At 53.2% G+C, this 26,161-nt stretch overlaps 9 protein-coding genes and 3 non-coding genes across 12 annotated transcripts; 7 read left to right on the forward strand and 5 right to left on the reverse strand.

The window, feature by feature from the left end:
• Positions 1 to 3,523: 3,523 nt before the first annotated feature.
• cprA (NADPH--hemoprotein reductase cprA) lies at positions 3,524 to 5,675 on the forward strand (the record flags this gene model as incomplete). Its single annotated transcript, XM_001214242.1, has 2 exons — positions 3,524 to 5,314; positions 5,379 to 5,675. 2 exons carry the CDS (start codon positions 3,524 to 3,526, stop codon positions 5,673 to 5,675), a joined length of 2,088 nt encoding a protein of 695 aa, XP_001214242.1.
• A 666-nt stretch (positions 5,676 to 6,341) lies between these two features.
• ATEG_05065 (DDB1/RSE1 family protein) lies at positions 6,342 to 10,020 on the forward strand (the record flags this gene model as incomplete). Its single annotated transcript, XM_001214243.1, has 5 exons — positions 6,342 to 6,436; positions 6,530 to 7,197; positions 7,246 to 9,155; positions 9,209 to 9,655; positions 9,718 to 10,020. The coding sequence occupies 5 exons, from the start codon at positions 6,342 to 6,344 to the stop codon at positions 10,018 to 10,020; spliced, it is 3,423 nt and encodes a 1,140-aa protein (XP_001214243.1).
• Positions 10,021 to 10,372: 352 nt separating this feature from the next.
• On the reverse strand, positions 10,373 to 10,948 carry ATEG_05066 (uncharacterized protein; the record flags this gene model as incomplete). The annotated part of the gene is made up of 1 exon (XM_001214244.1): positions 10,373 to 10,948. The coding sequence occupies one exon, from the start codon at positions 10,946 to 10,948 to the stop codon at positions 10,373 to 10,375; it is 576 nt and encodes a 191-aa protein (XP_001214244.1).
• A 550-nt stretch (positions 10,949 to 11,498) lies between these two features.
• Positions 11,499 to 12,115, forward strand: ATEG_05067 (CENP-S family protein; the record flags this gene model as incomplete). Its single annotated transcript, XM_001214245.1, has 4 exons — positions 11,499 to 11,531; positions 11,584 to 11,707; positions 11,803 to 11,836; positions 11,998 to 12,115. The coding sequence occupies 4 exons, from the start codon at positions 11,499 to 11,501 to the stop codon at positions 12,113 to 12,115; spliced, it is 309 nt and encodes a 102-aa protein (XP_001214245.1).
• Positions 12,116 to 12,890: 775 nt separating this feature from the next.
• ATEG_05068 (uncharacterized protein) lies at positions 12,891 to 14,256 on the forward strand (the record flags this gene model as incomplete). The annotated part of the gene is made up of 5 exons (XM_001214246.1): positions 12,891 to 13,034; positions 13,100 to 13,133; positions 13,185 to 13,433; positions 13,495 to 14,061; positions 14,129 to 14,256. 5 exons carry the CDS (start codon positions 12,891 to 12,893, stop codon positions 14,254 to 14,256), a joined length of 1,122 nt encoding a protein of 373 aa, XP_001214246.1.
• A 605-nt stretch (positions 14,257 to 14,861) lies between these two features.
• ATEG_10431 lies at positions 14,862 to 14,934 on the forward strand. The gene has a single exon. It is a non-coding gene; the product is annotated as a tRNA-Thr (tRNA).
• A 542-nt stretch (positions 14,935 to 15,476) lies between these two features.
• ATEG_05069 (uncharacterized protein) lies at positions 15,477 to 16,316 on the reverse strand (the record flags this gene model as incomplete). The annotated part of the gene is made up of 2 exons (XM_001214247.1): positions 15,477 to 15,807; positions 15,874 to 16,316. 2 exons carry the CDS (start codon positions 16,314 to 16,316, stop codon positions 15,477 to 15,479), a joined length of 774 nt encoding a protein of 257 aa, XP_001214247.1.
• A 789-nt stretch (positions 16,317 to 17,105) lies between these two features.
• On the reverse strand, positions 17,106 to 17,178 carry ATEG_10440. Its single transcript has one exon. It is a non-coding gene; the product is annotated as a tRNA-Thr (tRNA).
• Positions 17,179 to 17,436: 258 nt separating this feature from the next.
• On the reverse strand, positions 17,437 to 18,621 carry ATEG_05070 (putative extracellular protein; the record flags this gene model as incomplete). The annotated part of the gene is made up of 1 exon (XM_001214248.1): positions 17,437 to 18,621. The coding sequence occupies one exon, from the start codon at positions 18,619 to 18,621 to the stop codon at positions 17,437 to 17,439; it is 1,185 nt and encodes a 394-aa protein (XP_001214248.1).
• Positions 18,622 to 20,190: 1,569 nt separating this feature from the next.
• On the forward strand, positions 20,191 to 22,016 carry ATEG_05071 (UV-endonuclease UVE-1; the record flags this gene model as incomplete). The annotated part of the gene is made up of 2 exons (XM_001214249.1): positions 20,191 to 20,394; positions 20,457 to 22,016. 2 exons carry the CDS (start codon positions 20,191 to 20,193, stop codon positions 22,014 to 22,016), a joined length of 1,764 nt encoding a protein of 587 aa, XP_001214249.1.
• A 1,238-nt stretch (positions 22,017 to 23,254) lies between these two features.
• On the forward strand, positions 23,255 to 25,687 carry ATEG_05072 (uncharacterized protein; the record flags this gene model as incomplete). Its single annotated transcript, XM_001214250.1, has 1 exon — positions 23,255 to 25,687. The coding sequence occupies one exon, from the start codon at positions 23,255 to 23,257 to the stop codon at positions 25,685 to 25,687; it is 2,433 nt and encodes an 810-aa protein (XP_001214250.1).
• Positions 25,688 to 26,002: 315 nt separating this feature from the next.
• ATEG_10439 lies at positions 26,003 to 26,075 on the reverse strand. The gene has a single exon. It is a non-coding gene; the product is annotated as a tRNA-Thr (tRNA).
• Between the last annotated feature and the right edge of the window lie 86 nt (positions 26,076 to 26,161).

Raw genomic sequence — 26,161 nt, forward strand, 5'->3', positions numbered from 1 at the left:
ATATTCTCCCACGGTCTTTGACTCCGTGTAATGATGCTTGGACTGTGACCGGCTATGCGAGCGTTCGCGCCATGGTTTCCCGCCGGAGTTCATCCGGCGATGTACTGGATTTGCTGCGGTGCCATTTCCAACCTCATCGGTGTCCTGGTCTTCGATGGTCGATAAGGTCCCCTGCAGCAAATGGCTCGAGCTGCTGTTCCCCGAGCTCTGATACGGCGTGTGCATGTCCATTTGGTCTAGTCGGCCTCCAGACGCACCGCTTTCCTGGTCAACGCCACCACTTCGACCAAGGGATGCGATCAATTCGGGGCTTAGTGGACTGGTGGAGGAAGAGGACGCGGCGAAGCTGGGGTTTCGCGAATGCTGGATCCCATGTACGATCGAGGTCTGTCGATGATGACCGTAGGAATTCGAGGGACGTCTTTCGAGGGGGGCATCGTATGCGGCACCAGGACGAGCGGCAGAGGTCTCGGGGCTTTTGGAGTGAGAATGTCCGCGCCGAGGATTCTGAGGCTGTAGGGTCGAAGGGGTTAGCGCGGATGGGTCGGCTGGTCTTCCTCGAACGGCGGACGTCTCTCGGCTATGCACCGTCGACGAGGGCGTGCTTCTAGTCACTAGTCGTTCGGGTGGAGATGCGAAGACATGGTGCGACGCGGAGTTGGGCTCGTCAGGGATGAGGGGCATTGTCGTTGGCTGGATGTGACCAGCTTTGATCGAAGGATGTGAAGCCACTAGGCGATGCAGAGGTTAGGTCATTTTGCATTAAAAAGCTGTGCGAGAGGTTGTATAGATCTTGATGTGGGTAGGGATTGATATGCAGGAGGCAGACAAAGAGAGCGTGGTTGGGGTCCCCTACTGCTGACTGTTTTCATCCAAACCACATTCAATGGTGGCAGAAGCTCACATGTACTGGAGCTAAATCATCAGAGAACAGGACTGAGCAGCACATTGTTGCTCATTAGCCCTAACTATTGGGGGGTGGTGAAGGGAAAAGGTGAGATTGCCTCGATGGTGGTGCTGATGGCGGGAGAAGTTGCTTGTTGTGTTCGCGACCGTAAGTTGCACGCGGACCAACCAGATAGTACACTAGTAGAGTGGCCACGACCAAAAAGTAGGACATTGGGCTGAATGCTTGATAAACTTCTTTTTGAGGGGAGGAATGTATCAGAGGTGTTTTTCTCTATTTTTGCCCTCTAATTTTTGAGTTGCCTATCGCCTGTTCCTCATACCAGTCTCCATCTGTAAGTACTTACCTGTACAGCAAGAGACATGCGACCAATCCGAATAAGGATGTCCACCACGGTATCTTGCTGCTACCGTCATAGCTTCTGCAATCTATCACTTCACTTAGAGAGTCGTATACGAGGCAGAAGAGTTTCACAATGCCGAGAAACGCTTGGATCCGCAGGCAGACTGCGTATCAAGTTGCCTTGATTTCTCTGACCAACCTTATCACATCGTGCATGCTTCGTCATACACTCTTTATCCCAAGGCCCAAATCTCTATTCGGCCTCTCTCGGGAATAGGGAATCAATCTACCTAATACATCAAAGCATATACTCTATATGAGATCATATGCAAGGCTGCCTCGCAATGATGCCAAGCATCTGGATACTTGGTTGAATCATGTTTGAGAGGAAGGATTTGGGTTCGGTTTGTTTGAACTGAATGAAGATTTGTTCATCTCAGTCGTGCATGATCCCCAGCTTCCAATACGCATGGTGTTATGTGGGTGACATGGGACTGCCACTCGACCTGGAGGAAATGCTTTCATCAGAGACAAAACACACATGCATGTGTATCGCCCTCCGAAGGGACCTGGAAATACGAGATGAGTCCTGGAATCCCCAGGAAGGTTTCATCAAGCCCCAACCGAGAGGGTCAAACGGTTCGCTCGGAGGTTGGTATCTTTGTCGGGTTTCAGTCTCCAGTGGTTACGTACGTAGTTAGTACCTAGTACTTTGTACGATAAGTGGGGAAGACAACGTCCTCGGGCACTTGATGGATGAGCATGTGCCGCCGTCCGAGAAATTTACGGCAAATGGTCTCGTGTTGAGGCGAAATGGTGGTGGGCAGAAGGCTGACCTATGCATAAGAGACTTCAGGGCCACGCTGGATGCACAGAAGGTGAATGTACACAATGCAATATATACATATATTTCTTATGATTCGAACGAGACGCTATTCCGCTCACTATCCAGTGGAATCGTGGAGGATTTATATATATAGGTAGCTGACGAGATGTGAGGATGGAATGTTTCCACACCTGGTGCGGAATCAATCCGTTGGGAAGAAGTACTCCAGTTGCCAGCCGGAACACCGGGGGCGGAAATCAAACAAGGTCTCTCCGTGGTGAACAGAGATCTATACAGAAGTACGCAAGAGCCAATGCTTATGAACATAGGTATGTACCTACACCTTCGTATGACTGTACCGTCCTCGGAGATGTTACAACGGTATGAATGTATGGAGTATATTGCGCGGTAGTGGCACTAGACAGATCATTAACAGTGATATAGTCATAGTCACAGCTACACAAAACATGTTAACATCCAGACCTTTATATCAAGACAATCTACTGTACTCTCCTTGCCGAGCAATCGATCGCAGGATGACGCCGAACCCCAGACATCCAGTGGGAGGCCAAAAGGCGGAACTCGGCTAGGGACCCTGTTCGGCAGGATGTTCGGGAGATCCCCATTCGAAGCACATGGATATCATGGCCACTTGCCATCACTCTCCGCCGCCACCTCCAGTCTCCATATCACAAGAGGGCCGAAGTTCCTTCCGATCCAAATTTCATCTCGGCCAAGGGTCGGTCGCTCCCATCTCCCCCACACCCGTCGGAGACATATATATATGGTGAGGGTGAACCCCGCGGGTTGGCTCTTGACGAGTCCTTAGTCTAATGCGGGAAGTTGGATTATCGTACTAGCGATATTACGGAATACTGTACTCGGAGGCATTGTCTTGACGATCCGAAGATATCCATTCTTCACGTGCCGTCCATGCTGACCGCCTCCCCATTACGCTCACCCATCGGACAAACAACCAGGGATCTGACCGGGACGACGTTCTTCCCAACGTGTCACTTTCAGTGGGAACAACTTTTTCCTAGCCTCCTCTGGTTTCCCGGCCCCGAAGTATGCGCTGGGCTTAGTGGATCGCCTTCCCTTTACCTTACTTGACAGGCTGCCATCCATTCCGCCATCTTACGACTTTCCTCTCCCTCTTCATTACCTTCTTTTCTTCTTGTTGTATTTCTTGCCTTTTTCTCTCTTTACTTTCTCAATCCGTTTCATTCTCATCCTGATCTTTTTTGGATCTCATCCTCAGTTTGCATTGGGGGTTTTCCACCTACGGATTCCGCCGCTGTGCTGCAACTCCCGGCTCAGTGGTGAATTAGGGGCGCGTTATCTGTCCTTCTAGCGGCTTCCGTTCGGCCCCCCTCTTTTCCTCTCCCTCTCCCCCTTCCTCGACTCCGCATCTGCCCGGATCCGCGCACCTCACCACGGACGCAATCATGGCTCAACTCGACACTCTCGACCTGGTGGTCCTGGTGGTGCTTTTGGTGGGTAGCGCCGCCTACTTCACCAAGGGCACCTACTGGGCCGTTCCCAAGGACCCGTATGCCGCCTCCGGTCCCGCCATGAATGGTGGCGCCAAGGCGGGCAAATCCAGGGACATCATTGAGAAAATGGAAGAGACTGGCAAGAACTGTGTGATTTTCTACGGCTCGCAGACCGGTACCGCCGAGGATTATGCGTCGCGCCTGGCCAAGGAAGGCTCCCAGCGTTTCGGCCTCAAGACCATGGTCGCAGATCTGGAAGACTACGATTATGAGAACCTGGACAAGTTCCCCGAGGACAAGGTTGCCTTCTTCGTCATGGCCACCTATGGTGAGGGTGAACCCACCGACAACGCCGTCGAGTTCTACCAGTTCATCTCGGGTGAGGACGTCGCGTTCGAGAGCGGCGCCTCTGCCGACGACAAGCCCCTGTCCTCCCTCAAGTATGTCACTTTCGGTCTCGGTAACAACACCTATGAGCACTATCAGGCTATGGTTCGCAATCTGGATGCCGCTCTCACCAAGCTGGGTGCGCAGCGCATTGGAGATGCTGGTGAAGGTGATGACGGCGCTGGCACCATGGAAGAAGATTTCCTGGCCTGGAAAGAGCCCATGTGGACTGCCCTGTCCGAGGCCATGAACCTTCAGGAGCGCGAAGCCGTCTATGAGCCGGTGTTCTCGGTCACGGAAGATGAATCCCTGTCCCCCGAAGACGAAGCCGTCTACCTCGGTGAGCCGACCAAGGGTCACCGTGACGGCACCCCCAGTGGCCCGTATTCCGCTCACAACCCCTTCATCGCCCCCATCGTCGAGTCTCGTGAACTGTTCAACGTCAAGGACCGTAATTGTCTGCACATGGAGATCAGCATCGCTGGTAGCAACCTTTCTTACCAGACTGGTGATCACATCGCGATTTGGCCCACGAACGCTGGTGCCGAGGTGGACCGGTTCCTCCAGGTGTTTGGTCTTGAGAACAAGCGTCATTCCGTCATCAACATCAAGGGTATCGATGTGACCGCCAAGGTTCCCATTCCGACTCCCACCACGTATGATGCTGCTGTTCGCTACTATATGGAAATTGCTGCGCCCGTCTCCCGTCAGTTTGTGGCTACCCTGGCTGCGTTTGCTCCCGATGAGGAGACTAAGGCGGAAATCGTGCGTTTGGGTAGCGACAAGGACTACTTCCACGAGAAAATCAGCAACCAGTGCTTCACCATCGCTCAGGCTCTTCAGAGTGTCACCTCCAAGCCCTTCTCGGCTGTCCCGTTCTCTCTGCTTATCGAGGGTCTCAATAAGCTCCAGCCCCGTTACTACTCCATCTCTTCCTCCTCCATGGTCCAGAAGGATAAGATCAGCATTACTGCCGTCGTGGAATCCACTCGCTTGCCTGGTGCCGCCCACCTTGTCAAGGGTGTCACGACCAACTATCTCCTTGCCCTGAAGCAAAAGCAGAATGGGGATCCGTCTCCCGACCCTCACGGCTTAACTTATACTATCACTGGGCCCCGTAACAAGTACGACGGAATCCACGTTCCCGTTCACGTCCGCCACTCCAATTTCAAGCTCCCCTCTGATCCCTCTCGGCCCATTATCATGGTTGGCCCTGGTACCGGTGTGGCTCCCTTCCGTGGATTCATCCAGGAGCGTGCCGCCTTGGCCGCCAAGGGTGAGAACGTCGGTCCCACCGTGTTGTTCTTTGGATGCCGCAGGCGCGATGAGGACTTTATGTACGCAGATGAATTCAAGGTATGTCATCTGCCCAGACTTATTGATCCGCAACGAATAATGCTAACTCTTTTGCCTTCAACAGACCTACCAGGAACAGCTTGGGGACAAGCTTCAGATCATTACTGCGTTTTCTCGTGAAACTTCCCAGAAGGTGTATGTTCAGCACAGACTGCGTGAACACTCCGATCTGGTGAGCAGCCTCCTGAAGCAGAAGGCTAACTTTTACGTCTGCGGTGACGCCGCCAACATGGCGCGTGAAGTCAACCTTGTGCTTGGCCAGATCATCGCGCAACAGCGGGGTCTCCCGGCTGAACGGGCCGAGGAAATGGTGAAGCACATGCGCAGCAGCGGCAGCTACCAGGAGGACGTGTGGTCATGAGCTCCATGAACTTTCTTTCGCGCTTATGTCATTTTAGTGTCATGATTTATCTTTCTTCTATTGTTCATGCCTAGATGATCCTTGCATATATACTCCGCCGGGTTTGGCTTATCTTTTTTTGGGCGTGATTGATGTATGCACTTAGCAACTGACATGACCGTCATGTTCGGCTACTTTGTTCTTTTCACACTGCAGCTGATCCAAAAGGGCTTCGATAGAGAATACAGTTGAATAGGGTTTATAGTATAGATTCTAAAGTCAGTCTGGACAGCCGTGTAGACATAGGAGGGTTTTGCTGTATAGTTTTGCTGTATATCGGGGCGGTCGAGGTGAAGATAAGATGGCTGGCACTCGGACATAATCCGGAGTTAAGTTGCGGGAGGAACTGGCAGGAACCGCAACCATCGTCATCGAGTCCTTCCAACATCGTCGATCCACCACCATCCCTTCACTTCGCTGCTAGTCAACCGTCGGCTCTGGGGAGAGAAATGCCTTCCGCTGCTCACCACTGAGTAGACTTTTATACATAATTACCCGATTTGCATTCACTGCAGTGTTTCTGAAGCGCTACCAGGACCCCCGCTGCCGTTTCCACTGCCGCAAAAAGCCCATCAGCGTCCCGGTTACCGCTCACCAGCACACACAGGAATCCGTCGGGCACAGAAAATGTCGTACATAGTCCCGATACACCGGGCGAGCAGCATTCGCCATGCGCTGAAGTTGCAGTTCATGAATCCAGAGGAGGAGTGCCTGGTTGTCGCGTGAGTGATATGGGAATGCCGCGACCGCATACGCGGCTTGCAAGACCCCAGCGGGCGTTGCAATGCTAACGGGATCTGCTCTATCCCCAACAGGAAGGCAAATCGGCTGGAGGTCTACACTCTCACTCCGGATGGATTAAGCCTGGCTGCATCGTGCACCCTCTACGCCAGAGTGACAATGCTGGCCCGATTGCCCGCGCCGGCCAACTCGCCAACCGACCATCTATTCGTCGGGACCGATCGCTACACCTACTGCACACTGTCATGGGACAGCTCACAGAACCAGATTCGTACGGAGCGCAATTATGTCGATGTTTCGGACCCGTCATCGCGGGAATCGCAGACAGGTAATCGGTGCTTGATCGATCCGAGCGGCCGCTTCATGACGCTAGAGGTCTACGAGGGACTCGTTGCTGTGATACCCATCGTTCAATTGCCCGGTAAAAAGAGAGGAAGAGCCCCTGCTATGCCTTCCGGCCCCGACGCACCCCAGGTGGGAGAACTCGGCGAGTTGACGACCGCGCGCATTGATGAGCTCTTTGTGCGCTCGTCGGCGTTCTTGCATGTGCAATCGGGGCTACCACGCCTCGCTTTACTGTACGAGGATAACCAGAAGAAAGTCAGGCTGAAGGTTCGCGAGCTTCAGTACACCGCGGCGACGTCCAGCTCGGGCGCCGATGCAACATTGGCGGATTTGGCAGACTTCGCACAGGAGTTGGACCTTGGGGCGTCTCATCTCATACCGGTTCCTGCTCCATTGGGTACGTGGCGATTCCATTAGTGTATCGGATCTTGGCTGACTTAAATAGGTGGTCTTCTTATTTTGGGTGAAACATCAATCAAGTATGTGGACGACGACAATAATGAGATTGTTTCCCGACTTCTGGACGAGGCAACCATTTTCGTCGCCTGGGAGCAGGTGGATAGCCAGCGATGGCTATTGGCCGATGATTACGGCCGACTATTCTTCCTTATGCTTGTCTTGGATTCAGAAAACCAGGTACAGGGATGGCAGCTGGATCACCTAGGGAACACCTCAAGAGCGTCGACTTTGGTCTATCTAGGTGGCGGGGTTATATTCGTGGGATCTCACCAAGGCGACTCCCAGGTTCTCCGCGTCGGAGATGGGTCCTTTGAGATAATCCAAACTCTGCCAAACATTGCCCCCATTCTGGACTTCACAATTATGGACCTTGGCAACCGCACGAGCGAAAGTCAGACACACGAATTCTCCTCTGGCCAGGCTCGAATTGTCACTGGTTCCGGCGCGTTTGATGATGGGACACTGAGGAGCGTCCGCAGCGGTGTCGGAATGGAAGAACTAGGTGTTCTCGGTGAGATGGAACATATTACAGACCTGTGGGGTCTCCAGTTCAAGGCGAAGGGCGACTTCTTGGATACTCTCCTCGTCACATTCATCGACGAAACCAGGGTATTCCATTTCAGCTCAGATGGCGAGGTTGAGGAATTGGACCAGTTCCTCGGGCTGAGCCTATCAGAGAACACGCTTCTTGCGGCCAATCTCCCCGGCGGTCGGATACTCCAGGTGACTGAACGGAGAGTCCTAATCGCAGATATGGAAAGTGAAATGGTCACCTATGAGTGGACGCCATCGGACCAGCTCATTATCACTTCCGCTTCCGCCAACGAGGACTCTGTCGTTCTTGTTGCTGGCGGAGAGCTTATGACGGTTTTTGATATCAGGAACAATGTGCAGATTGTCACACAAAAGAACTTTGGTGCAGACTCTCAAATTTCGGGAGTTACAGTTCCATCGTCTCCGACTGGTGTCTGCATTGTTGGATTCCCCCAGTCCGCGAAAGTATCCGTGCTGAAACTCCAAGATCTGACGGAACTCCATGCGACATCACTGGGTCCAGAGGGTGAGGCTTTCCCGCGTTCGGTCCTTGTTGCAAACGTTCTCGTGGATAGTCCTCCCACTATATTCATCTCCATGGCCGACGGAAGTGTCATCACTTATTCGTTCAATGCCAACGACTACTCTCTAACTGGAATGAACAAACTGATCCTGGGATCGGAGCAGCCGACTTTCAAGAAACTGCCAAGAGGCGACGGGTTATACAATGTCTTTGCAACATGCGAGAATCCAAGCTTGATCTATGGTTCTGAAGGCCGCATCATCTACTCTGCAGTCAACTCTGAGGGAGCCTCCCGAGTGTGCCATTTCAACTCCGAAGCATACCCTGAGTCAATTGCCGTGGCCACATCTCACGAACTTAAAATCGCTCTTGTCGACAAAGAAAGGACCACACAGATCCAGACTCTCCCAATGGGTGCGACTGTCCGCAGAGTTGCTTATTCACCCTCTGAAAAGGCATTTGGTATTGGTACAATTGAGCGGAAACTCGAAGAAGGCGCGGAGATAGTCAAGAGTCAATTTGTCCTGGCCGATGAGATACTGTTCCGCCGTCTTGATGCCTTCGACCTCAGAAGTGAAGAATTGGTGGAGAGCGTCATCCGCGCCGAGTTCCCCGTGGGCAAGGATGAAAAGGGGCGCGATATGTTCAAGGATCGATTCGTTGTCGGCACGGCGTATTTGGACGAAGACGAAGACCGGGATTCGATCCGCGGGCGCATTCTGATGTTCGAGGTTGACAATGGGCGCAAGCTCACCAAGGTTGCTGAACTGGCAGTCAAAGGCGCGTGCCGTGCGCTGGCCATGCTGGGAGATAAGGTTGTGGCTGCACTTGTAAAGACGGTAAGCATGACCCCAGGTGGATGATCGAGGTATTTCATCTGATATCTGTCCAGGTTGTGATCTACAAAGTCACCGGGAACAACTTTGGTGCAATGAAGCTGGAAAAACTCGCCAGTTACAGGACGTCAACCGCACCGGTGGATATTACAGTTACAGACAATGTGATTGCGGTGTCCGATCTCATGAAGAGCTCGTGTCTCGTGGAGTACATCGAGGGTGAAGACGGTCTCCCCGATTCATTGAAAGAGGTGGCTCGTCACTTCCAGACTGTTTGGGCGACTGGCATCGCTTGCATAGCGCCACACACTTATCTCGAGAGTGATGCAGAAGGAAACCTGATCATCCTTCGTCGCAATCTGAGCGGGGTCGAGGAAGACGACAAACGCCGACTGGAAGTGACTGGTGAGATTTCGCTGGGTGAAATGGTCAATCGTATCCGACCTGTCAACATCCAACAGTTGGCAAGTGTCACGGTGACCCCACGTGCGTTCTTGGGAACGGTATGTGCCTCTGGTTCTAACACGATCCTTCCGACGTCGTATACTGATAGAGATGAAAACAGGTTGAGGGTTCAATCTACCTCTATGCCATTATCAACCCCGAACATCAGGACTTCCTGATGCGTCTCCAGGCGACAATGGCCGGCAAGATTGAATCGCTTGGAGACATGCCCTTCAATGAGTTCCGTGGGTTCCGTAGTATGGTGCGAGAGGCCAAGGAGCCTTACCGGTTTGTGGACGGAGAGCTGATTGAGCGGTTCCTGACCTGCGAACCGAGTGTGCAGGAGGACATTGTCAACTCGGTGGGAATGATGAACGTTCACGACGTCAAAGTTATGATAGAAGCGTTGAGGCGGTTGCACTAGCGAGGTCTCTACTCTGTTTTTAGACTTGGGTTGTGCGATGATTATGACGTGAATGGATGAACTTGCATATCACTCTCTGGATGGGACATCAAAGTATGGGCTATTCGACGTGTGATTTATTCGGCTAGTTTTATACAAATCCAAGTGTTGCATGGCACTCGGACATACAGGCACAGAGAATGATCTCAACTTTTGATTTTCCACCTCGGAGACTGCAACGCACTGGTGAAGGACATGAAGTAAAATAGTTGGCCACCCATGCACACGATTATACAAAAGAAGGATTATAAAATCTAGTACCCAAAAAAGTCCTTCCCGTGAACAGCCGAGCGGGAAAGCAGCGACACCAGAATCACTGCTTCGGAGCAGCAGCCTTCTCACCCTCCTCGTCACTCCAATCCAACAGCTCCATGATCTGCTCCTTGCTCAACCGCTGCGTCTGCTCCTCGGCCTCGGGGTTCTTGTTGGACTTCTTCTGTCTCTTGCGGGCAGTCTTGCTCCACTCTGGCACCCCGCTGGCAGTCGCAAAATCCTCCTCCTCCTCGATCTCATCGTCCGTGTTCTCCACCTCCGCGAGAACCTTGCCCGTGCCGGAATCCGACGAGCCGCCACCGCGCAGCGCATTCGCCGACACCTTGGCCTTCTTGTCGCCCAACGCGGCGCGGCGCGCCTTCTCCTTCTCCTGCTGCTTTTTGAAGTCGCGGTCCGCCATTTTCTTGAACCACGCTTCGATGTACGGCCGCACGAGGATGTACCCCACCACCGAGAGGATGACCTTCGTCCAGCGGTTGACGCTCACCTCAGCGAATGACAGGTACAGGTTGCCGAAGAAGCGGGTCACGATTGTCTCGACGAACGAGTACAGCTGCCCGAAGAAGTCGGCCAGCGCGTCGGCCACCACCGAGCGGGCTTCATCTGGCGTCGACATGGTCGCTGATGTGTTTTTAGGGCCGTTGGACGGGGCTGGGTCCTGCCGGTGCGCAGGAGATAAGCTTCAGGGACGGAGGGACGGAAGAGAGCGGAGCCGTAAGAGCTCCAGAGACGTGGTCGAGGGACTCTGCGGAGACGGGCTGGGAGGACTGAGAGGACTGCGATGCGCCGGGATGAGGCGGAAGGAGCGTCGTGAGGAGGATGAATCGAAGGGAAAGAAATGAAAGGAAGAAAGGAGAATATGGAGGAAAATCACGCAGTGGGCGTCGTGGGGGTTCTTTGCACCTCCCAATCTATGAGAACTCCGTAAGTGGAAATGTTCCTTTCCGGCTTAGCGTATGTCACTCCGGATCTACTGTTCCTCCGGGCCGCCCACACCAGCCAATCAGCGGTAGGCCGCGGCATTTGATAGACACGCGTGTTGGACGCGGTGTTCTCTCCCGCATCTTGCTTGCTCACGATTGCCGTCTGTTGCTTCTACGTCGAAGGGAGTTTATCTGATTCGAGACCGACGGCGTCAAGTCTGCCATCTCGCTTTCACCGCCCAAATGGAGCCGAACGAAGAAGTTGGTCTTGAAGAGGTGAGCCATGCCGTCCCGCGTAGGCATGCTACCACTGCTAACATCATTCCAGCGACTCAAGTCTGCCCTTTGGCTGTCCATTGGTAAGATCGTCGACGAAGAGACAATCAAGCTCGGAATCAATGCGACGCCTCAGTTTATCGGCGCCTTGACCGAAATGGTCTGGGCGCAGGTCGGTATGTATTCATTCAGGTTCAGTGTCCTGAACAGCCACAACGTTTTCGTCATTCAGACCTCATCGTGGCTAGAGCTGACGGGCGCTTCCTTCTAGAAACTGTCAGTCAGGATCTCGAGTCCTTCGCCAAGTAAGTAGTGATCTTCCGCCTGCACCAACCCAAAACCAGAACACCATGCGGAGGCCCGTTCTACGCTCTCTTCTACATGACAGCGGTTCAAGCCAGCTTGCAATCGCAATTTCGCAATTCCAAGGATAACAACGCCGCTGACATGTTTATCTACTAACCAGGCATGCTGGGCGCTCCACAATCAACGTCGCCGATGTCATGTTGCTCGCCCGCCGGAATGAGGGACTGGAATCAATCTTGCGAGCGTTTGTCGATCGGCAGCGCGAAGAAGAGTCCTGAAGGGATGGATGATGAGCCGATCTATACTCTACTGCGGTGATCTGGGCTAGTGCCTGCGCAAGTACGATATAGTCCCGATTATGTAACCCCGCCTCCATTGGTGGCTATTTTTTGCTGCCACTTGGATCATGGCGCACGTAAGCTCGCTCAAGACGTCAAATTAGGCCCTCTACTAACAGTTGTTGTGACAGGCGCTGAGAGGGGTCAGCTGGTTACAATCCGATCAGCCAAGAACTTACCCGTCGTTTATGACGCCACTACGATCCTGTACCCCACCACGATCAGGAAGCTGGCTGCATCCCTGCCTAGGGGTTAAAAAAAGACCAAGATACCTAGACAGGTCGTTTTCGGGATGTGATCCCGTCGTATCCTGATATGCTTAACCTTATGTGCGCCCAGCGGCGAAAGCTTCCACCAACGATTACCTTTGGTCCCGAACGAACGGCGTGGAAAAAGTACCCCAGGAATCTCGGCCACATCATAGATGGTGTAATGATTTCAGATGAACGTTAGCCTTTTCCAGCCAATGAAACCCTCCTTCTGGAATCTCTGGGGCCTTCAATTTGTACTCCGGGGTATGACTCTGTGGTTAACGTCATTGCAACGTCTGAAGCAACGAGATGCCTCACCACCTACAAATAACGGATGCGCCATCCTAATATACAAGTCGCTGGTTATGTATCTCCAGTCATCTAAATTCTAATAATTGCGATCCTACTCTAGTGCAATACCAGTCTTTTTTGCAAAGAAATTCTCCAAGAAAACCGATTAAACTATGCTGAACACCGCTCTAGACGTGGACACGGTCCGAACTAGACTTAAGACAACGCCCCCGATGAAGTCTGTGCGCTTCCACGGCCCCGGCGACATTCGCGTGGAGGAAATAGATGAGCCAGTATGCGGCAAAGGCCAGGTCAAGGTTCGTCGCTCGACCGTAGAGACAATTCATCAAGAAACACGCTGATTTAGCCGACCTGAATACAGGTGCGACCAGCCTTCGTTGGGATCTGCGGCAGCGGTACGCAAACCAACCAACGCTTCCAACCGGACCGATAACTAACCAACTCAGACATCCATGAATACACCGGGGGCCCGGTATTAATACCCCAGAAACCGCACCCCATCACGGGGACCACCTACCCGGTGACAATGGGCCACGAAATCAGCGGCGTGGTCGAAGAGGTCGGAGCAGGCGTCACGCATGTGCGGCCGGGCCAACGGGTCGTCGTTCGGCCGACAATCTTCGACCGGGACTGCAGTTCCTGCAAGCAGGGGTTCGAGTGGTGCTGCGAGAATGTCGGCTTCATCGGGCTTTCCGGTGAGTTGTTGGCCGTTGCTTGCACTACTGCGCGGACGGGAACGCTAACAAAGCCGCGCAGGGTACGGCGGTGGGCTCGCGAAGTATATCACCGCGCCAGGGGAGCATTTCTACCCAATCCCGGACAACGTCTCGCTCGAGACGGCGGCGCTCGTCGAGCCGATGGCGGTAGCGTGGCACGCCGTGAACCTGTCGCCGTTCAAGCCCGGCGACCACACGCTTGTCGTCGGGGGCGGCCCTGTCGGCATCGGTGTCATCCAGATCCTGAAGATGCAGGGCGCGAAGACGATTGTTGTCGCCGAGCCGATGGAGAAGCGCCGGCAATTCGCCCTGGAGTACGGCGCAACGCATGCGATCAACCCCCTGGAGGAGGATCTGGTTGCGACGGTGAAGAAGATCACGGACGATGTTGGGGTGGGGGTTACGTTTGACTCTGCGGGGGTGGAGAAGGCGCTCGAGGGAGCCATCCAGGCTACGCGGACACATGGCACGATTGTCAACATCGCGGTGTGGGAGAAGCGGCCGAAGGTGGGTATCAACCAGCTGATGTATAATGAGATCAAGTATACGGGGTCTGCGTTGTACGATGAGAGTGCCTTTACCAAGGTGATTGAGGCGATCAGCTATGGTGAGTCCCCGGGCCCGTGCTGTTCGTTAGATGTGAATCGGCTGACGCTGACTTTCCTCTGATATAGGCCAGTTATCGCCAGGGAAGATGATCACGGATAAGATCAAGCTCGATGATGTGGTCGAGAAGGGGTTCAAGACTTTGCTGAACGACCGGGATGAGCATTGCAAGATCCTCGTCGATGTCCAGGCATAGCGTGCTATCTTCGGACTGTGCATACGATTGTTACGAAGGATGGTCTATATACAGCGCTTCTGATTCACGGCGCTCGGAGACGGATTCAACAAGTACACGGTGTAATAGGCATACATAATGAATAGTTTTGTTTGTGTATACGTGATATGGGATACTGGGCCAGGTTCTCAGGCGGTAGTTGGCCTGCTATATATCTTACACTTACTGCGAATCCCACTCATGTATCGGACGGATTATGCACGACCTGCGATTGATACGCTCATTCCCGAGGCGTGGACGGGTGATATCGATGACACATAACAGGACCACGCAGCGGATATAGGCAACACATATTGTCTTTTCTCTTATGTGTTGAGTGAAATGGCCCGTAACAATTACTGGATATATCTGATACCAATGTCCATGAAGGCCGTTCAACAGTAAATACATCCCTTTCAAACCCATAGAATTCTGAATAGCAGAAGCAAGAAACAGAAAAATAATGAGTAACTAGTAGGACTCACCACCAGGTGTGAACTACGTTCAAAACACAGAAGAGGAAATCTTGCCACTGCCTGATAGTTTAGAACATAATGTCAAATTTGCCAACACTGGAATAGCTTTTAGCTCGCATAGCTCAGTTGGTAGAGCGCGTGACTAGTAATCACGAGGTCCTCGGTTCAAGTCCGAGTGTGAGCACTTATCTTATCCTTTTTTTTTTTTCCTCTTCCAAAGCCCACACACACCGTATTCCCTTCTTTACATTACCTAACCTAGCACGAACGAAGTACCCATCAGACGCGGCTAAATTAAATAACCCGTGTCCAGACACGTCGCAAGAAGGGCGGTCCAGTGCCGTTATTAGGGTTGACACCGGACCATTGGTCCTGTGGAGCTCTGGAGATGAGACCCTTATAGCTTAATCAAACCAACAGATTGGATGAAGTACGTACGACGGAAATACTATGGATGAAACTCAAGCAGGCATCATCTCATTATTAAAATTGAATTATATAACCCGAAACAAAGGCATTGAAACCAGCCCTATACAAAGTGACAATCTCAACCCCGAAGCAAACAGACCATTGGTATCTCAATTCAGTTCATTAACTCATACATACTCTGTAGCGTCCAGACTGACCAAGCCGACATACAAAATCCAAAAGCAATGAAGCGATTATTTCATTCGGTTGTTCGAGATGGAAGTAGACCCTTCTACCACTGTCTCGACATGTCGGGAACTAGTAGTTACCCGTATAGGCGGAGTTCCCGTAGCTGTAGGGATTCTGCGCGGGGGCAGTAGTCGTCGTATTCTTGTTGCGCGAGAAGATGCCACCAACGCCGCTAGGCTTCTCTGAGGCGGTGCCGAGCTCAACGTCCTGGGGCGTTGGGTGGTCGGGAAGCATGTCGTCGGCGCTGGCAGTCTCGGGGCTGTTCTTGTTGCGACGCCAGAAGGCGCGGCGACGAGTCCCGTAGGTATAGCCGTTGGCGGGGGAAGGACCGAAACGCTTCTCCCGTTTGTGGTGACGAGCGTAGAGAACCTGGAAGAGAATCGAGAATAGAAAGAAGCAGCTGTGGGGTTGAAACGTTAGCAAGTCCCTCTCTCTGAGCACAACCGAGGGAGTGGCGTAGACTTACATTCCAATGATTGCGACGGCGAATGTGACCTTCTCTAGCCGACACGCGAACCCGAACGACACCTTGGAGGCGGAGTCCTTTGTGCTGTCGCCTGACCCGAGGGGAGTATCGACATGGCCGGAACAGGTTGAGGCGCCGTCACGGGTCATGACGGTGATGGCGATCATGGCGCCGACGAAACAGACATCGAGAATGATGGCAATCGCCGCGAAGAAGGCCACCCCACCCACGCAGCAGGTGAAAAGGCTACCGAGAAGTGCGTAGAGACAAGCAGCCCCGGCGAGACCCTCGGTAGCTTTCATCCACTGCGGGATAGACTGGTCATTCTGACTGAGCACGGCGAGGAAGTATGAGAAAATGCCGAGGATGACGGCCGCATCCAGGAACTGCAGGACTCGGATGCCCAGGTTGAAGAAGCGGAGAATGACTCCGCCAAACCCCATGATGAGTTGGGTCGGGACAGTATACTGGAAGAGGAGTTGTATCCAGAATCGATCCGGTGGTGGATTTGTTCGAGGGAATCAGAGTTGGTTGATGAGCCAGGCGTCAAGGGGAATAGTTCACGGTGGCTGGTGACAGTGACCCCCGGAGGAATATAAGGCTGAGGGAGGAGAAAGAGTTTTGCACATGACGAAGGCAGCAAAATTGCATTGTCAACCGTCCCAGGGGACCAGGTGTCGCAGGCAGCAGATCGGTGGAGGCACTGCAGTGGAACCGGGAGGCTTCACGAGCCCTGTGGGAGGGCGACATCCAGGGATGCAAATGACGATCCACGGACGATGAGGATGGCTGTGTTTCGCCATGATTGGGAGAGCTGCCCAGACCCAGCAAGGCTGATGTCATACTCTCTCTTGTCCGATGGCTGGGGACTGACTAAGCCCTGTCCGGACCTGAATGGTCCCCAGGTAACATCGCTATGCGCACCATGGCGCTGTTCGTAAATATAAATAGCACAAAGTATGGAAAGTAACCTTTCCATCGGTTGAGGTCATGACGACAATGCTTCCAGGGCGATCAAGCGGCAACGTTGTTGGGGTAAGTATAGAGACGAAAAACCTAGGTAGAGAGGGATGTACGTAGGTACCAGGTTACTAGTAAGCAGACCTACTAGTCGACAGGAACCATTTCGACTGTAGGCGTTACCCATTTATTGCGTGCATATTCCGTACTATCGTGGCGTCCGGAAGGATTTAAGGTGGCTAGTCAAAAATAGTACAAAAAATAAGAATAAATGCTCACACTCGGACTTGAACCGAGGACCTCGTGATTACTAGTCACGCGCTCTACCAACTGAGCTATGCGAGCTGAAAGCTATTTTGCTTTGTCTAATTTGTCACTAAATTAACAAACATAAAATTAACGCTACAGACATCCACTTCGAAAGTCGCATGACACATGACGATGTTTAAACGGCTCATATCACACAGAAGGACGTAGAAACATTAGGAATAAACATCACAGAAGAAGCAAGATCGATATGACAAAAGTGGCAGCTGCAGGCCCTAGACAACATTTGCACCGGGCAAAGTCATCCAAAGCCATGTAGAGCCCAAGAAAGAGCCCTCAAGCAGCCGGCTCCATCGCGGCGTGCTGTATCGCGCCGTGTGTGCAGGTCGTGCCTGCGGCGACATTGCCCATGTGGACAGGCTTACCGTCATTGCACAAGGCCCAGGTCTGGCCATCAGGAGCACAGATGAGCCCGTTCCCATTGCAACCTTCGGCCGCAGCAAGCCAGCTGGGGCTGTCCTGGGTACCAATGGATGCAGTGCGCACATCGCCATTCTTGACGTTGTCTCCGAAGGGCATGGGAACCTTATGGACAAGCTCCTTGCGCGCTGTGGAGTGGGTAGACGGCTTATCGTTCTGCTGAGGACCGTTGGCGTTGGCGTTGTTGTTGTTCTTATTACCATTGTTGGCATTGTCCTGGTTTTTATTGTTGCCATTGTTGTTGCCGTTGTTACCATTGGTATTGTTGCTCTTGTTATTGTTGTTGTTCTTGTTGCCGTCCTGGCCACTGTTCTTTTTGTCGTTCGGTGCCTGGCTCGATCCACCATCACCAAGGAACGGAGCGGAGCCCTCACACTTGTAGCCCTTGCCCGAGGCCTTGCCTTCCACAGACTGTCCAGGCATGGGGAAGTTCACATCCTCGCCTTCGATGGTCTTGCACTTCCCAGGGCCGTTGACATTGGCGATGAACATCGGTGGGAGGCTATCGAGTCCGTCACGACGAGTGATGGCTTTCTCTTCCTTGGCGCTGCGCTGGCCTCCGTTGCCGCCTCCAATGGTGACCTGGGCGCAGTTCATATACATCTCGCGGTTACCGACTTTGTTGAACCAAGTCCAAGCGAGCAGGGCTTCTCCCGACGGAGCGCCTTGCGGAATCTGGAACTGATACTCCTTCGTGAGGGGACAGCCGCCGAGCATGGAGTGGATGACTTTGAAACTCTTGCCCTTGTCGTAGGAGAGACTGATCTGGCAGGAGCCACCATCGTGCGTCGCGCTGCCTTTCAGCTTCAAGCTGTACTGTTGACCGGGACTGTAGTTGGCGACGGACTTGAACGGGTCGTTGGCGTACCCCTTACAAGGGTAATCGCTGCCACTGTCTGACAGTGGGTTGGTGTACGAGTAGTCGATTTGGCCACTCTTATCCTTACTCTCGGGACTGCGGATAGGAATCGGGTCGACCATCTGGATGTGTGCGGAGGCCATTGTGGCCAGCAAGCCACAGGCGAAGAGCAAGCCCTTCATGGTGATGCTGGTACGGGGGCTGCGGGAGCGGCGCTGGGACGTGTAGGTGAATAGAAGGGGAATCTGAACTTTCGTTAGACGCAGGTTGCTTATATGAAATTGTATAACACAATGGTCTGGCAACAATGACACTTACATGACGATGTAGAGGGGGTCCCAGACAACACACGACTGACTCTGAGCCTCCAAGGAGTGAAAAGGATCAGGGCATTCAAAACATGAAAAAGAGACAGAATGCAGCCCTTATAGGGGCATTGAAAGGCCCCAGCGCAGAAAAAGGGATGGTATGAAGCCACCGATCACAAGCATTGGGGATCAACGATGAAAAATTGGACAAACACATAAAATCTCGGCTGTTGGCCCGGATCCCGCGTATTCTCGAACATTGGAATGTTCATCCAGGAATTCTGTTTGATGCGCCTGGATCTGAGGCTTGGAATGATGGATGCCAGACCATTTGTGGTATGGGGCCCAATTGGGGTCTTGGGTTTGATGCGCTGGAATGCTGGGCATGGCAGGTCAACAGACGACGCATCCCTCACTGAACAATGGACATTCTTAGGCGCTGGCATATACGGTATCTCATACGTCAGCGGCCAAACTCCATGGAGTCTTCCATGCTCGAAGATACTAATGGCGGACAATGCAGCCAACAAACCAGGGCGGTGGCGTGCGTCTTGTTGGCAAGAGAGTTCCAGTAACATAGATGGGCTGACCAGAACGTGGATCCCGGAGGCAACGGTATTATTAGACATGAACTGGATCTATACTGCCATCGATTGTCTCTTTGCCATATGGATGTATGTGTCAGAGAGGGATGGATGAGGCTGTACAAGTATAGATGCAGGTGGAACGGACTAAGAGAGGAAAAGGCTTAGCTTCCGTCGCGCGTCTACGCGAACCATCATCCGCTTTCCTCTCCGCATCCTCCATCCTCTTCATCGCCCCATCGTCATCTTGTCGCTCCTTTCTGTCCACTCGTTCAATCGCAATCGGTTTCAACTGCAACACTTGAGATTCCTGCTGCGAGACTCATTCTCTCCCACCCGCTCTCTCTCTCTCTCTCTCGCAACGAGCGCGAAAATGCTACGTGTTGCGCGATAGTCCTACTATTGTCGCTCCATCTCACCGCATCTAACTCGTCATAATCCCTGATTTCCTCCTCCTCCTCCTCCTCATTTGACTTTTGAGTACTGGATGTTTCTGCATCCCTCTCTCCATCCGCAGAGGAAGCTTGCTTGTGCTAGAATTTCCTTCAAACATGCCGCGTGTTACCGTGGCCGCGAGGAATTTGGCTTCCACGCCTGCAGGCTTCGCCACCCCTCGCCGCGGTGGATAACTCAGCCCGTCACCGTGGCAAAAGCAAGCTTTGTCTCTTCTGCGCCAGCCCAGCCCCACCGGCATCGCTCTTCTTCACCTCCTGTCCTCTCTGAGCGCGTTGGCCTCGTGAATTACGTTGCACATTCCTGTACGGAGTCTGTCCAGACATCACGGCCCTCCTTTGCCTTCCCCTTTCGCCAAGTATCGTCCCATTCGCCAGGTGGGAATTGTGACACTTCGTCGACTATCATGCCCACAGAGGAGGTCGCCCAATGCAAGGGTAGTGTTGGAAACGCAGGAGACTCCAGCAAACAGCTAGATGCCGCTGCGTTGGATCCAGAGTCAGATGTAGATGTGCCGGTCGAAGCAGAGGAGCTTCAGGAAGCCCTCTCGCGACCACCCCCGGTTAATAGTAGCTACCTTCCCCTCCCTTGGAAAGGCAGGCTCGGCTATGTAAGTGATTCGGATACCGTGACCGAGATGTCTGACCTTATTTCTTATGTGGCTTTTCTTAGGCTTGCCTAAACACCTATCTGCGATATGCAAACCCCTCAGTGTTCTGCTCTCGCACCTGCCGCATTGCTTCGATCTTGGAGAACCGACATCCTCTCCAGGATCCTTCCCAACCTCCGCATGCCACAAAAAATCGCCCCGATCGAACGCAACCCGCCGATGTTGCACGTGGGCAGGCCTATGTGGAGTCCCTCGGACTGACCAATGCGCGCGACCTGGTCAAGATACTCCGCTGGAATGAGCGCTATGGCATACGGTTCATGCGACTAAGTAGCGAAATGTTTCCTTTCGCCAGTCACAAGGAGTATGGGTATAAGTTGGCTCCATTCGCCTCTGAAGCCCTCGCGGATGCGGGGCGGGTCATTGCTGAGCTTGGCCACCGGGTGAGTGTACACCCAGGTCAGTTTACTCAGCTCGGGTCCCCCAAGAAAGAAGTGGTTGAGAGCTCCATCAGAGACCTCGAGTATCATTCCGAGATGTTGCAGCTTCTCCGTTTGCCCCCGCAGCAGGACCGTGATGCTGTCATGATTTTGCACATGGGTGGCGTCTTCGGCGATAAAGAGGCCACATTAGACCGATTCCGGGATAACTACAAGAATCTCTCTCAAGATATCAAGAACCGCCTCGTGTTGGAGAATGACGACGTCAGTTGGTCTGTCCATGATCTCTTACCCATCTGCGAGGAGTTGAACATTCCTCTGGTTCTGGACTTCCACCACCACAACATTATCTTTGATTCCAGCCAGGTTCGGGAGGGTACACTCGATATTATGGGTTTGTACGACCGGATTAAAACAACCTGGACCCGAAAAGGTATCACACAGAAGATGCATTATTCGGAGCCGGTAGCCTCGGCCATCACAAAAAGCCAACGCAGGAAGCACAGCGACCGTGTGTCGACTTTGCCTCCCTGTGACCCTACGATGGATCTGATGATCGAAGCCAAGGACAAGGAGCAAGCTGTGTTCGAACTTATGCGAAATTTCAAACTCCCGGGCCATGAGCTTCTCAACGATCTGGTCCCCTATGTCCGTAGCGATGAGAACAAACCGTTCAAACCACCGCGAAAGACGAAGAAGAATGGGGGATTTGTTGATCTTGACGGTCTGGTTCCGCCCCCTCGCACCATCCCTGAAGAGGAGGTCAGCATGGGTGGACCTGAGGGTAGGGTCTACTGGCCTCCTGGAATGGAGGAATGGCTTCGGCCCAAGAAAATCGTCCGTGCGAAAGCAGCCCAGAGTCCACGGGCATCGCGTGGCTCCAAGAATGGTGATACTGGCGACAATGGAGAGGGTCCCTCCCCCAACGGGGAGGACGCTAAAGCTGCTCTGACTACACCGGCTTCTAAATTGCCTTCGCGTGCCCGACGCCCCGCTAGCGTCAAGAAACAATCCACGAGGAAGCGGAAAGCTTCCCCAACCATCTCAACTCCATCGGCCTCGGAAGATGACGCGCAGGACGCGCCCGAAACTCCAAGTCTTCAACGGTCTCGAAGCACGGGTGCCCGACGGTCTCGCCGGGTGAAAACGGTCAATTATGCGGAAGACAGCGAGTCTGTTTGAGTACTACCGATGCATGCCGTTCTTACATGCAGTCTTCGCGTTTACAATGTTTGGCGTATGCGTGTGTATATTCATGCAATTCTTGGGACCTATAATAACAGACACCATTCCGATGGCTGCATCTTGACCTAACGGCTGCAAGAGACTTTTCGAAGCTCATAAGAGTTCTGACGCTTCTTATAGCGGGAGTCAGACAGTCTCGGTGCTACCTTTGTTGTATGCAATCTTGTGACGAGTACTTGGGTAATGTGTACGATTGGCCATCTCTAGTGATGTTATATACAATGGACCTATAGAGCCCTGAGATAGTAGTTAATATAATATAATATGGTAAAAGTCAAAAGAAAGCGAGAAAGAAATAAGTAAGTAAACCGTGTGTTGGCGGCCATATCGCGGCAACCCCCACACGGCCGGGAATCTGCTTGAAACCGTGACCTTCAATCGATCTCCATCCACGGTTTCCCTTCATCTCTGGCAGCTCCGAAGACCATTCTACCCTGCAAAAATCGACACCGAGCAAGGGCACTAGCTCTTCCATACCTGGTAAGTGGCCATTTCGCCCCTGTTTCTATGCCCTAATGTCCCACGTCCACCCATGACTTCATGGTAGCCTAAGCCCGTCCACTCTCCGACTGATCGTCATTCCAGGATCTGATGGAATATATCCTCCAAGCCCCTGACATCTTCAACAGCCTCTGCATCTAGACACCAATTTACACGCGCGTGCCTCGATAGGCTTGGAAACAGTGGCTCCAAAACTCTTTCCTCGCAGTCGTTGGCGTCCTCCCCCGCCTACTTCCTCTAGGCTCCAACCTCTATCGCGAACCCCTCCTTCTCTCCTTCGATTTCCAGTCCCAGACCGACCACGCCCGGGAAAATTCTTTCGCCTACTTCGCGTGCTCTTTGGCCCGCTCACAAGCCGCCGTGCGCAGTCCCGCCTGTCCGACTTTCGCTACGAGACCATCCCCGCGCTGCGCCATCGAGCTCAATCTCGAATATACCGTGCGATAGTCAAGCGCCAAGCGCGGCTTGCGCAGCGACGGAAGACCGGTCGACGAGGGCTGCTGGAGCTCCTCCTTGGCCGTCGCCGACGATTGAGGGGGCATATCAGCACGAACCACAACCACAACAATACCGCGAAAGGGAAGTCAGCACCGCCCGGTCAGCAGAACAACGGAGTCGCGCAGGTTGGCGGTGGTAGGAAGGCCGCACGGACTGTGGCATCGGGTGTATCCTTCATGTCCGCATCATCGACATGGGGCTCTGGGAGTGGTTCCGGCTCGGGGGGACGGCGCGAGAAGGTCTTCAAGTACCTGAAGGCGGCCAATGAGTTACGGCAGAGTTATGCAGCGCAATGGGCCGCGCAGCGCGACGGCCTCCGCGATTACCACGAAGATTACTTGAATAATACCCCCGGGGCGTTTCCAGATGTTGAAATCGCTCGTTCTGGCAACGAGGAGATGGTGATTTTCCCGAGCTACGCGCGCCGCATTGTTCATGATGGCCGGGTACGCGCACGGCCGCGGCCACGGCGGGACTCGACCTCGACCATTGATGAGTATCGTGGCGCCACAGATGAGGCGGAATCTGAGGCTGCCGGATGGAATGAATTGGATGATGAGCGGATGGTTGTCGCGGTGGATGTGCGTGGCTGGGTTTATTCGCCTCATCGCGGGCCGATGACGCGAAAACACCGCTTGATGATTGCGCTTGCGCGGAAGCTGAGCGGTGTTCCTGCTCCGATAAACTCGACCAATGATCCAGAGGAGGCACCGGTGGAGCGGATGTCGGGGAAACGAGAAGACGAGATCGTGGATCAGGAGGTGCAGTCCATTATCAAACAAGGACGTATGGATCCGGCATGGAAAGCTGGTGCGGCGGAGGATGCTGACGACAGCCCGGCTGCTGGACGGTCGCCGCAGAAGAACACGACAGAGTCGGCTCAAATGAGCAAGGATGAACTTTCTGTGGCAAACGCCCATTTGATGGAGAGATTGCGCCCGTTTCTGACCAACCCCGTTGCTGGCGTACCCGTCTCGGTTTTCTTTTTCAATGACGGCCAGAGTCAGTCGAGGAGTATTGTCACCGATGAGTCGGGACATTTTTCTTTACGGGCTGCGCTGCCTTTTGTACCGACACATATCCGGGCGCTGGCATCGGAGGATCTCTCAGCGGTGAAAGCAGTCGAGGTCATTGAACCCTCCGGTGTCAGCTTGATCAGTGACATTGATGATACAGTAAAGCATTCTGCTATCGCCAGCGGGGCCAAGGAGATGTTCAGGAATACGTTCGTTCGTGAACTGTCGGAGCTTACAGTTGACGGCGTCGCAGACTGGTATAACAGGCTCGCGAAAATGGGTGTCGACATCCACTACGTCTCCAATGCACCCTGGCAGCTGTACCCATTGCTGGAGCGGTATTTCAAGCTAGTGGGGCTTCCCCCAGGGTCAGTCCATCTGAAAAGTTACAGTGGCATGCTCCAGGGCATCTTCGAGCCTACCTCGGAGAGAAAACGAGGTTCGCTGGAGCAGATTCTACGTGATTTCCCGGAGCGCAAGTTCATACTCGTGGGCGACAGCGGCGAGGCGGATCTCGAGGTTTACACCGACATCGTCTTGACGAACCCCGGAAGGATCCTAGGTGTCTTCATACGCGACATCACTACTACGGACCGCAAACAGTTCTTTGCAAAGTCTATCGACCATCTGGAAACAAACCCCCGCACCCGCAGTAGCCCGCAGCTTATCGATCATTCTGATGCAGTCTCTAATCGGCCGGCATTGCCACCTCGTCAACCGCGTCCAGCCGTCGATCCATCGTTGGACACGAAAGGCTCAGAAATAGAAGACCTGATTGATCTCCGAGATGAAGAGGACAGGAAAGAGGCACCTACCCGGCCTGTGAAACCTGTCAACATGCGCGCAGCGCCTACAAAGCCATCCAAACCATCCTCGTTGCGTGCAGCATCCAGCACCTCCGATCCAGCAGAGACACCTTCTGAACCTCCCAAGCGCAAACCTGTCCCACCTGTGCCTCCTCGTCGGCTTGCCAACGCTAAAGCAAGCCCCTTGTTGGATTCCGATTCAGCAGCAGATAGCGTGGGCGGCTCACGTTCGTCCATGACCAACTCTTTGCCTACGAGATCAAAGACAACCCCAGAAACCACAACGGGCTCTCAAGAGCGTTCAAAACAAGCACCCCCACCACCTCCACCACGCCGCACCAACACTTCCAGCTCGATAACCACACAATCTACCACTCCGTCCTCGACAAGCCATACGCCTCCACCGCCTCACAAACAACAATCATACCCCGCGTCAGCAGCTGCAGCTGCATTGAACTACGCCTCAGAACGGATCCCTTGGTCTGCCTCGCCTACGAATCTCCTTCGATCTACTGCATCGAATCCTTCCCTAAACAGGGCCGGTTCGACCGGTCTCGACGGCGACTCTCAAGCTTCGGGGTTGCCCAATAAACGGGAAGAGCTTTGGAGAAGACGCTGGGAACGCGCCCATGATATCCTCGCTGACCAGGGAGTTTTACTGGGTAGTTGGCGTGTCGGGAAGGACGTGCAAGATGTTAGTGTATGGCTTGTACAAGAAGCTCTCAAGGGTGATCAGAAGAGCTCCTCGGGGCGTTCACATGGAGGCGGGAATTCGTTCACTCCATAGGACTGGACATTGGTGTACCATCGCATGTATATACGACATGAGCTTTCATTCCAGATGCATACATAGTTACATAGTTGCTCTCGCCCTCCAGAATTTGCAACTCATGAGTGATTCGATTTCAGTCGACCATGAACAGCGGTTTACTGTGTAAGGACACACATTATCTTGATACCCATTCCGACTCGCCACAACACCGAAGTAAGTAAGGATCGGATGAACTGGCAATGCCGAAGCTGATGAGATCAGTAAGTAGAAGGGGAGAAAAGATAGGTGACGGATGAAGGAGGAAAAAAAAAAAAGATAGATAAGAATAAGTGCTCACACTCGGACTTGAACCGAGGACCTCGTGATTACTAGTCACGCGCTCTACCAACTGAGCTATGCGAGCTAAGCATGTCGGGACCAAATCCCAAAAAAATATAACAGGCAAAGCTAACTGTCGATATCAAAATCAAACTAAACTCCAAGATAATA

The sequence above is a fragment of the Aspergillus terreus genome, genomic scaffold (genome assembly GCF_000149615.1).
Source record: "Aspergillus terreus NIH2624 scaffold_7 genomic scaffold, whole genome shotgun sequence".
NCBI classification, from domain to species: Eukaryota; Fungi; Ascomycota; class Eurotiomycetes; order Eurotiales; family Aspergillaceae; genus Aspergillus; species Aspergillus terreus.